Source organism: Dryobates pubescens, chromosome 5, assembly GCF_014839835.1.
Source record: "Dryobates pubescens isolate bDryPub1 chromosome 5, bDryPub1.pri, whole genome shotgun sequence".
Classification (NCBI taxonomy): Eukaryota; Metazoa; Chordata; class Aves; order Piciformes; family Picidae; genus Dryobates; species Dryobates pubescens.
The window spans coordinates 15,146,253-15,157,487 of NC_071616.1; the positions used below are offsets into that span (position 1 = coordinate 15,146,253).

At 52.2% G+C, this 11,235-nt stretch overlaps 1 protein-coding gene across 1 annotated transcript in view; it reads left to right on the plus strand.

The window, feature by feature from the left end:
• The window catches only part of GNG2 (G protein subunit gamma 2), a 28,910-nt gene extending 25,146 nt beyond the window's left edge, over positions 1-3,764 (plus strand). Inside the window, exons 3-4 of the mRNA XM_054161655.1 lie at positions 1,864-1,979; positions 3,470-3,764. Coding sequence (XP_054017630.1) covers positions 1,893-1,979; positions 3,470-3,598 — 216 coding nt within the window. The 5' untranslated portion in view covers positions 1,864-1,892 and the 3' untranslated portion in view covers positions 3,599-3,764. The remainder of the gene's footprint in view (positions 1-1,863; positions 1,980-3,469) is intronic.
• The last annotated feature ends 7,471 nt before the right edge of the window (positions 3,765-11,235 follow it).

Here is an 11,235-nt window from a genome sequence, read left to right on the forward strand (position 1 = left end):
TGGCCTTGGGCCCAATCAGGCCCATGGCCGGGAGATCTCTCCCCCAGTTACCAAGTCTCGGAGAGGGAAGGAAAGAGAAAGTGCCAGACTCCGCACTGGATCTTATAGTGGTGCAAAGAATTATGGTAGGAAATACACAATTTCCTGTGTCCATCCCTCTGGGCTGGACTTCTGGACACAGGAAGTGAATGCACCAGGGGGGCACCCAGCTCAAACTACAACATGCCACCCCTGTATTTCATACCATAATCCTTGCACCCAAACACATCATCAGATCAGAAAACTTCTGATGACATGTCCGGCGGAGTCCATATCTTCATCTGGGCGTCCACTCAAACAGTCTCTCATTCAGGCTCAAGCATCAGTCCATTCCAGTTGTTCTTCCTCATGTGATGGAACCTCCCAGCGACGCAGTCCTTCTCCTGCAGTGTGAATTCCTTGTGGACTCCTTGGGACATCCTGGTCACCTGGAAATACCTCACAACTTCTCAGCCAAGCCTTTACTCTCCTATTCAGCGGCAAATTCTCCACCCCTGGGGCAGGCCAGTCGGAACAATCCAGCTCCACGACTGCCTTTTTCAATCCATCCAGGGTGCCGCAGCCAACCGCTTTCACGCGGACCAAAGCTACACGGATGCATGTCAGAGGCACTCCGCACCCCCCGGCTGGGCGCTCGCGTACCGAGGCAGGACAGCATCCGGCTGCACAACCTCCACCCCCGGCAGAGGGAGGAGCTGCGCCACAGCCCACTGAAGAAGCAGGGAGGCGGAGCCAGGTGCTCGGCGCCATTTTCGGAACACGTCCGAAAACACCAGGGAAAGATTTACAGCTGCCGCCGCCGCCTGAACGCAGCCCGGCTCGGGCGGTGCCGCCGCCGCCGCTTGAACGCGGCCCGGCCCGGCCCCCGCCGTCTCTGTCGCCGCGATGCAGAGTCCGAGTCACCTCCAGCAGTCGCTTGCCCGCTCGCCGCGGGTGTCCGCTTCCCGCAGCGGCCGCAGGCCGACCACGCTCTGCTTGCCGCTGCCCCTCCTCCGCTCCCTGCCGCTCCGCAGGGAACGAGGAGAAGGCAGGTCTCGCCTTCTTAGGCTACTCGAGCATTCTTAAGCTACCCTGGGCAGAAAGTCACAGAAAGAACCACCCCTCGCTGTTCCCAAACAAAAGGCGGGACTTCCATGCCATCAGCCACGCACCAGCTATCCTTCTGCAGCCCACAGGAGTTCACACAGTCGCCCCGGTAACACAAAACCTGAGCCCCAACTTTCCAAACCCAAACCGACGCCCAGAACTAAATTTAAACTCTCCATCTTTTGCAATCCGAGCTGCAGTTGGCCCCACGTTGGGCGCCAAAAAATGTAATGGGTTGGTGCAGATCCCCTCCCCACCACAGGCAGAAATAACGACTCAGACAAACGGATTGCAAAAGTGATGAAAGTTTAAATAGAAAGCAGTAAATGTTACAGAAAACTCAAAGCGCAGTGACAAAGAAAGATCCCATCCCCACCTGAGGGTGCATGCAAAACCCCCAGGGCTCCTTCTTCCCCCTCCCTCTGCTGGGCTAGTCTCAGCTGGCCAGGCCTGAGACTGCCCATCCCCCTGTGGCCTTGGGCCCAATCAGGCCCATGGCCGGGAGATCTCTCCCCCAGTTACCAAGTCTCGGAGAGGGAAGGAAAGAGAAAGTGCCAGACTCCGCACTGGATCTTATAGTGGTGCAAAGAATTATGGTAGGAAATACACAATTTCCTGTGTCCATCCCTCTGGGCTGGACTTCTGGACACAGGAAGTGAATGCACCAGGGGGGCACCCAGCTCAAACTACAACATCTCCCCAGCCCAACATCTCACCTCTTTGTGTTTGTGCCCACAGCCCATCCAGAGAGCATACCTGGCCTGCCCATGGCGAGCAACAACACTGCTAGCATAGCGCAAGCCCGCAAGCTGGTGGAGCAGCTGAAGATGGAGGCCAACATCGACAGGATAAAGGTAGCCTGGCTCAGGAGCTGCCTGCTGGCTCAGAGGGGTGCTGCAGGTTGATGTCTGCAACTAAACAGCTGCCAAAAGCATCTTGTGGGAGCTGAGATGTGGTGCTGGGCTATGTTTGTTGAGGTCTATCAGGTTAAGGTGCTGTAAGTTATCTATAGAAGGGGTAATGAAGGTGGCGAAGGGTGTGAAGAACAGGTCTGGTGAGGAGCAGCTGAGGGAACTGGGGTTGTTCATCCTGGAGAAAAGGAGGCTGAGGGGAGACCTCATTGCTCTCTACAACTCCCTGAAAGGAGGTTGGAGTGAGGTGGGGATTGGTCTTGTCTCCCAAGGAACAAGTTACAGGACAAGAGGAAATGGCCTCAAGTTGCACCAGAGGAGGTTTAGGTCGGACATGAGGAGAAATTTCTCCCCTAAAAGCAGTGTCAAGACCTGGAACAGGCTGCTCAGGGCAGTGGTGGAGTCACCATCCCTAAAAGGATTTCAAAGCCCTGTGGATGTGGTACTGAGGAACATGGTTTAGTGGTGACCTGGCAGTGCTGGGTTAATGGTTGGACTTGATGATCTTAAAGGTCTTTTCCAAACAAAATGACTTTGTGATTCTATACATGCTCCCAAAGGCCATGACAGTAGTCAGCAGCAGATGCTCACCTGTGGAAGTATCACCTGGAGCCCTGCTGGGGTGTGTGAAGGAGTGACTGTGCCCAAGCATCTCACACCTTCTCAAGAACAGGTCAAACCACTGTTGTTTGTCACAGCTGCAGTTAAAACTGTTCCTTCAGCAGTGCTCAGTGCTCAGCCTTGAAGGTAGCAGGGAAACTCTAGAAGCAAAGTTCTCCTCATGCCTCTTTCCTAAGGAAATCTCAATCTTGCTGTGAGGTGTTTCCTCTGCTCTGACCCTTTCTGCTTCACCATGGTGCAAAACATGGGACACATCTTCAAGCTTGAGAGCTCAGAGGATTTGTATTCTGCTCTGAGCTCAGGGGATTTGTGTTCTCCACCAATGTGTTTTTGGACAACAGCTGGTCCTGGGGAGAGAGGAGCTTGAAGCATTTCTAGGTGCTTGCAAGCAAAACTTCACCTCTGAGGGCTGAGGTGAGCTCTGGCAGATAAGGAGTTGTGGCCATGTCCTGAATAAATGGATGAGTTGGTCACTGTGGACAGCAGCTGTGGAAATCCCTGCTGAGGGATGGGAAGGATAGCTGGCAGGGATGTAGTATCTACTAAAGTCTATGATTGAGTCAAGCAAAGAATGTGAATGGGTGAAGGATGTGAAGGATATTCACAGGAGCATTCCCTGCCAGGTGAGCTCTGAGTTCAGGGCCCCAAGGTGAAGAAGCACCCCCACAAGGGATGTCAATATGGTCTCTGGCCAGGCTATGCTCTATACCCCAGGTTTGGGATGCTGTGAGCTCAGCCCCACCACTGGGATCTCTGAGGGTGGGATGTTCCCAGCACAGCCTGTCCATAATGTGGGGCTCCTTCTATTGCAGGTGTCAAAAGCAGCAGCAGACCTGATGGCGTACTGCGAAGCCCATGCCAAGGAGGACCCACTATTGACCCCCGTCCCAGCCTCAGAAAACCCCTTTAGAGAGAAGAAGTTCTTCTGTGTGATCCTGTAAACCCTTGAGGAGCCTGACCAGCACTCAGGCCACCCTGAACACTGATGTAGAGATTTTAGGAACGGGGGACAACCTGCTAAGTCCGCAGAATTTAAACAAAACTAAGTAAAATATACAGCCTGGAAGCTCCAGAGATGTGCATGTTTAAAGAACCTGGCCACCTTTTTTTTTTGGAGGGGGGGGGAAAATAAGATGATCTGCATTGATGAGGCAAAAGATCTGAAGTCTGTAGAGTTGCCTAGAAAGTAAAAAAAAAAAAGGAAAAACCAAAAAAAAAAAAAAAGAAGAAGACAAAAAGTATCTTGTAAAGAATAAACCCGTGCCACTTTCCTGCTCACCAAATTGTTTGTCCCCTATTTAAAGCACCAGAAGCTGTGCTGAGCAAAGTAACTGCTATGGATTGTGTATAAACCTTCTCAGAACGGTATTGTGGGTTGCTTCCCAAACGTTGTTTCCAGCCTTTCCCTGGTTTCAGCTGTCAGAGGCCTAGAGGCAGGCTAGACGATGATGACGTTACGCAATGTTCGGTCTCATGGTTTTGTTTTCCCCCCCACTTCTGGTGGTAGCGCAGTGCAGGGGGTGAGGAACCCCAGGGTGGGTCAACAAAGGAACCAACAGCTCCTGCTTGCTCCCTGCGTGCTGGTGGTTCCATGTTTCTGGCAAATCCCTCCTTTCTAACATTTTGTCCACGGTTAGCTTCAGCTAAGTGAGTCCTGTGTTGTGGCTGGTGCTTCATACTCCTGTGACAGTGTTTGATGGTAGTGCATCTGTTCATCTGCTCCAGACTTTTCTTTTCTATCGTTTGGACATCGTGTGCTGGTGGGAGAAGCAGTAGGGAGGACAACAAGATGGTTCTGAAAGCAAAGACAACTCCTGTGATGCCTTAGACGTGCCTGAAATACCTCCTGCGTTGCAGTAGGTGCCAACCCCTGGGTGCGAGGGCCTGGGGAGGGCCCGGGCATTGTGGGGTAGCAAGAAAGCTGAAAATCAAAGTTAACCACTTCCTTCTGGGTCTTTCCTCTTCTCCTACACCTCTGTGCCTCTGTCCTCCTCACTTGGTCCCTGTCTTGCTCCTTTGGCTTCCAGGCAGCATCTCCTCTCCACGGGACTGGCTTGGGATGTTGTCCCACGATGGCAGCCTGCCCTACGTGAGCATGCTGCTCTGTGGGGTGATGCTGCCCTAGCATGAGGCAAGTTGCCCAGAGAGGTGGTAGATGCCCCATCCCTGCAAACATTCCAGGTCAGGCTGCTCAGGGCTCTGAGCAACCTGCTCTAGTTGCAGATGCCCCTGCTCAGTGCAGACGGGTTGGACTGGATGACCTTTAAAAGTCCCTTCCAACCTAAACCAGTCTGCGATTCTGTGATTCTCTGGGACGTTGTTCTACAGAGGGATGCTGGCCTACTGTGGGGTGCTGCTCCATGGAGGGATGTTCATCCACCACGGGACGTTCCTCCACCATGAGATGTTGCCCTGTGGTGAGATATTGCCCTGTGGTGAGATGCTGCCCCATGGTCAGATGCTTCTCCAGGGTGGATTGCTCCTCCACCATGGGATGCTGGCCCACCACGGGATGCTGCTGCACCACGAAATGCTGACCCACAGTGGGATGCTGACCCATGGTGGGACACTGCTCTGTGGTGGGGCACTTCTGTCCCTTCTTGCACCGGCCAGCTCTCCTGTTCACCCTGACATGATGGGTAGGGGCAGGGGAGCACCTTTGGGACCCATGGGGCCACCCTTTCAAGGAGGTGCCTGATACCTTGTTTACACACAGCCTGAGCTCCGTGTCAGGCTGGGGAATTCTTCCCAGGCTCAGTTCATCCACAGTCAGCATTTTAGGGGACGCAAGCCACCATTTTTGGCTCCACCTCAGGCTAAACTTTGGTGGATGAGGCTTGGCTCTCCTTTCCCTGCAGAAAACCTCCTGGCTTTCCCCACTCATCTACAACCCCTAAGAAACTTTGGGAATTGTAAGTTAGGGATCAAAATTAGGTGGGCATCCCCTAGGGGTTTTGGAGGTCTGCAGTGACCACGCTATACCATATTAGCTTAACAATCCCTACGCATTCAAGAGGGCGATAGTCTTTGGGTACTTTTTTGGTGACTCTTTCTAGCCCATAACAAGTGCATTTTGGTTTTTCTACCTTTTCATACTCTTTTTCTAGTCTTCTACAGAGAAGACCAGTTGTTCTTACACTGGATTCAAACCTTTTTTGGCACCTGAGAACATTTATACAACACGAATAGCCTAGATGGCCCCAAGCCCTCCCCTGGTGGCTTTCCACCCTCCCTAACCCTTCCTTGTCCTGATCTTTTTTTTCCAACAGCTCACGTAGCTTTAGGATGAAGGATGGATGAAGTTGTTCCCTCTGCAGCTGGTTTCACTCTTGGTGTTCCAAAGCAGAGGTTTCCAAACCCCACCCTGGGTTTGTCTTTTCTTTTTACTGCTGATTTACCGTCACAGAGAGTGAAGCGCAGCCGGTCTGACCCTGGCGGGGGGGGAGGTGGTGGGGTGGTGGCAGTGGGAGCTCCCACCCCACCCCTTCTCAAACGCTGTCATGAAGTGGTTTGTAAGACTTTTTTTAACGACTTAACGTATTTTACAACTCAAATTCTTAATAAATGAACGGAGATATCAAGCTGCATGAAGAGTAAACGTGTATTTGGGGGAGGGGAGGGAGGGGGGGGATTTTGAATTAGCCTAAACTACTCATGGAAGGTGTTTTTACGTTGCTGCTCTTCATTTTTTTTTCTGTTGGTAGTGGTGTTGACATTGGTGTGCTGCCAGGTATTTCACCTCAATATTTCTGTTTACACAGACCTGTGTTTGTTAGCCAAGTAGCGATCTCCTGCCAAGATCATTTCCACACCCCCACTCCCCCCACAACTTCTCCTCACAACCAAAATACCAGTCATCTCCATCCTGGTGCTGGATTTCCAGCATGGGATCAAAGGCCATTCCACCCTACCCCCAGGCTTCTAAAGAAGTAATGGAAAAGGACTTTCTGGTTTTGACTGCCAAGGTTGATGGGAGCAAGTTTGTCCCTCCAGTGCCAACCTGATGCTGCCAATCTTTTGGGGAGGGGGCGGCTGTAACCACAAGCCAGTGTGGGGAGGAGGTCGGCGTTGTGATGTAGCTCATCCCCATCCCAGATGCTCTGTGTGTACTTGTTGGAAATAAAATTTTGGATTTGTTTCAAGCCTTTGGAGATGATGTTCTTTATCTGTGGGTTCCTTGGGCAGGTGGGTTCCTACCTTGGTTGCAGCTGGATCCTGTTCCAAAGGGGTTTAGGGGGTCTCCCTGCTGAGCTGTGGGGTTCGGCAGGACCTTTGGTGCCCATCAGCGAAGAAATGTGAAGCCTCTCAAAGCTCCTGAGCCACAGCTTCTTGTTCCCACCAGATGAGCCAGTTCAGGGTAGGATCAGACTTGCTCAAAATCCCCATCACTCAGAAACTGAAAAGCACCTGAATGCTCTGGCTTTGGTATCCATTCCTTCTCCCATCACTTTCCTTTTTCTCCCACCCCTGGCAGCAAGTACAGTCTCTCCCCGGTATCACCACCACCACAGCCAGCACAGGATCCAGCCTGGTTCATCCCATAGCCCAGAGCAAGAATGGCCTCATTTGGGGCTGTTCTGAGGAAATTCTGAAGGTCTGAGCCCCAACTCCTAGCCTATACCAGGAATGGCCTCATTTGGGGCTGTTATGGGAAAACTGTAAGGGTCTGAGCCTCATCCTTGCAATGGTGGGAGGCTAGGGAAGAGGAAATGGAGAGCAGGACTCTCCCTGCCCAGATTATTCCCAGGCTGCAAGGAAGCAAAGCATCCCTCAAGTCCCCACTCAGATCCACCTCTCTTCCCCAGTGCTTTCCAGATTTTCCTAATAAATTGACCACAACCTGAATTTGCACTCTGGTTTCACAGAGCTCTCACAGGCAAATAATTTCTCAGCTAAGGAGCCAGCCACCATTTGGAGCTGCTCAACCTCAGGTCATCCATGGGGCCAAGAGCAAGGCAGAAGCATGGGGTTTGGAATGAAACCTGGCATGGATGCCATGTAGGTATTTCAGGTTTCCATGTGTGATAAGAACAAATGCTGCCTGGAGATACTGTACTACAGTTGTGGGATCAACTCTCAGCTCTCCATGCCCAGTAGCATGGGCAGCAGGTGGAGGGAGGGGATTCTGCCTCTCTGTCTCTGCTGAGACCCCACCTGCAGTGCTGGGGCCAGCTGTGGAGACCTCAGCACAGGAGAGACATGGACCTGTTGGAGCAGGGCCAGAGGCCACAACAATGATGTGAGGGCTGGAAGCCCTGTGCTGTGAGGACAGGCCAAGAAGTTGGGGTTGTTCAGACTGGAGAAGGCTCCTGGGAGACCTTCTGGTGGCCTTTGAATGCTTAAAGGGGCTGGTCCGAAAGCTGGGGACAGACTTTTGAGCAGGGCCTGTCGTGACAGGACAAGGGGTGATGGTATCATAGAATCACAGAATCAACGAGGTTAGAAAAGACCTCAGAGATCATCAAGGCCAACCTATCATCCAACATCTCATGACTAACTAAACCATGGCTTCAAGTGCCACATCCACTCCTTTTTTGAACACCTCCAGGGACAGGGACTCCACCAACCCCCTGGGTGGCACATTCCAATGGCAAATTACTCTTTCTATGAAGAACTTTCTCCTCACCTCAAGCCTAAACCTCCCCTGGCACAGCTTGAGACTGTGTCCTCTTGTTCTGCTGCTGGTTGCCTGGGAGAAGACACCAACCCCCACCTGGCTACACCCTCCTTTCACATAGTTGTAGACAGCATTAAGGTCTCCCCTGAGCCTCCTCTTCTCCAGGCTAAGCAACCCCAGCACCCTCAGCCTCTCCTCATAGGGCTTGTGCTCGAGGCCTCTCCCCAGCCTTGTTGCCCTTCTCTGGACATGTTCAAGTGTCTCAATGTCCTTCTTAAATTGAGGGGCCCAGAACTGGACACAGTTAAACCAGGGAGATTCAGCCTAGAGAGAAGGAAGAAATGTTTGATGCAGAGCGTGCTGAGACCCGGTCCCAGGTTGCCCAGAGAGGTTGTAGATTCGCCATTCCAGGTCAGGTTGTTTGGGGCTCTGAGCAACCCGCTCTAGTTGCAGATGTCCCTGCTGATTGCAGGGGGGGGTTGGACTAAATGGTCTCTAAGATCCTTTCCAACCCAACCCATTCTGATTCTCTCCCTTTCTGTGTTCATCATGCCAGCTTAAAAATAAAACCCCCATCAGTGTCACTGTGACGGAGCGAGCCAACTGCCGCTCCCACGCCGCCGCTCCCGCTCAGCGTGCCAAGCCAGGCAGTGCTCAGCTGTTGCCATACCTCGCTGGCTCTCCTCCATTTCCAAGCCTTGTTCTCTTTCATCTTCACCTCCCCAGGCTTCAGCTCCGGAGCAGCAGCTGAGCCAGCAGCATCTGCTGAACTGGTGGAGGTGTGGAGAGCCCAGAGAAAGCGGAGGTGAGATGTTGTTCCCTGCACACCATGCTGCTGCCCACCCCAGCACTGGTGTGAGGTGCTGTATGGCTCATTACTGAGAAAAAACCCATTAGCACTAATTGCATTCATTAGATTTGAGCCCTTTAGATTTGCAGCAGGCAACAGGAAGAGGAGAGGAGAAGCACAATACCTCATCACAGCCCTTGGGGATGGCTTTGCTCTGGGGGACTTGTAGCATATTGCTACAGGAGGGGTTAGACCCAGCAGGGAAGTGGAAGATTACCAAACCCAGGGTAAAATGGGATGGGTTAAAAAGGCCAAGGGCTGTCCTGTTGATGATAAAGGCATGAGAGGTGGAGAAAGATCAGAGAGACCCATTCTACTGCAAGCACTGGACCATGTTGGTCACACTCAGGCAGAGGTTTCATCACTGATCACTCTTGCTGGGGTGGACACAGAATCATAAAATCACAGAATGCTTTGGGTTGGAAGGAACCTTTAAAGGTCATCTAGTCTAACCCCTGCTGCAGTCAGCAGCAGCATCTGCAACTACAGCAGCTTGCTAACAAGCCCAAAACCTGACCTGGAAGATTTCCAGGGATGGGGCACCTACCATTTCTCTGGGCAGCCTGGGCCAGGGTCTCACCATCCTCAGCATCAAATATTTCTTTCTTCTGTCCAGTCCACATCTCTCTTGCAGTTTAAAATCATCATTCCTTGTCCTACCACTACACGCACCTGTAAAAAGATTGCCCCTTCAAGTACTGGAAGGCCACCAGAAGGTCTCTCTGGAGCCTTCTCTTCTTCAGGCTAAAGAACTGCAAGTCTCTCAGCCTATTCGCATAGCAGAGGGCTTCCAGCCCCCCCACCATTGTTGTGGTCTTCTCTCAACCTGCTCCATCAGGTCCACATCTTCCTTGTCCTGCTTGTGCTGCTGAAGGCACATGCCCTCAGATGGCCACAGACCCCAGGGATGGTCCCAGTCTCCTTTCAACCACACCACAGGGTTTGTGCCTTCGCTGCTCACTGCACACCACCACTGACGTGTCACCAGCATGCTGAATCACTGGTGGGCTCCAGCTGTAAAAGTTGAAGGAGGCAGAGCTGGCTCCCTGCCTGCTGCAGGGAACCAGGAACAAGATGGAAGAGAGACAGTGAATGCGAGAGGAACAGTCCCAAAGGGGAAGGGGGTGGCAGAGGCACCCACAGTCCCACCTAGGGTGTGGCTGTGGGGAGGATTGGCTCAGTTCTCTGCCACTCTGCCATCACAGCTGTGCTGGCTGCCAGCTGGGAAGGGCTGGCACTGAGAGAAATGTCAGGATGAATACTGCATCAGCTTGGCGTGCTGTCAGCACCATGTCTGGTGGTGGGGTGGGACAGGAAACGGGGGTGGCCTCACTCCCAATCCAAACTCATCACTTTCCCGAGGCAAAACCAGCCAAAAAACCCCCAACACTTAAACTGGCATCCTTCACCCACTGGCTGGCACTTAGCACAGAGCCCTTCTGAAAGGTGCCGCCAGAATAGAAACTTTTCCTGGACATTAACCAAATCATCGCCATAAAGATGATCAAAATATGTCTGGGGGCAAAGCTTGAGGATGATTTTCTTCACAGAAAGTGTTGTCAAGGCCTGGATCAGGCTGCTCGGGGCTGTGGTGGAGTCACCATCCCTGGAGTGATTGAAAAGCTGTGTAGATGTGGTGCTGTGGGACACGGTTTAGTGGTGACCTGGCAGTGCTGGGGTCCTGGTTGGACTCAATGATTTTAAAGGCCTTTTCCAGCCAAAATGATTCTATGACTAGCAGCAGCAGCAAGGAAAAAAGTTTAATTACAAGCTAGACATGGCACAGAAGAGGCTCAGGCTCAGAACCCCCTATTTCTGCTTCCCAGGAGGATGATAAAATGTTGAGTCAGCTCCAGGCTGGGGTGGGTCTCTGTGAAATTGGGATGATGGACAAGTTGTTTGAAAACTGTAAAAAACCCCAGGTATCTAAATTCTGGAGAGCACAAGAAGGGAAAACAATTGCCTCTTCCAGAGTATTGTGTCCAAATCTGGGCTGCCCAGGTCAAGAGACAGGGAACTACTGGAGAGAGCCCAGTGGAGGCTCCAAAGATGCTGAGGGGCCTGGAGCATCTCTGTGAGGATGAAAGGCTGAGAAACCTGGGGCTGTTGAG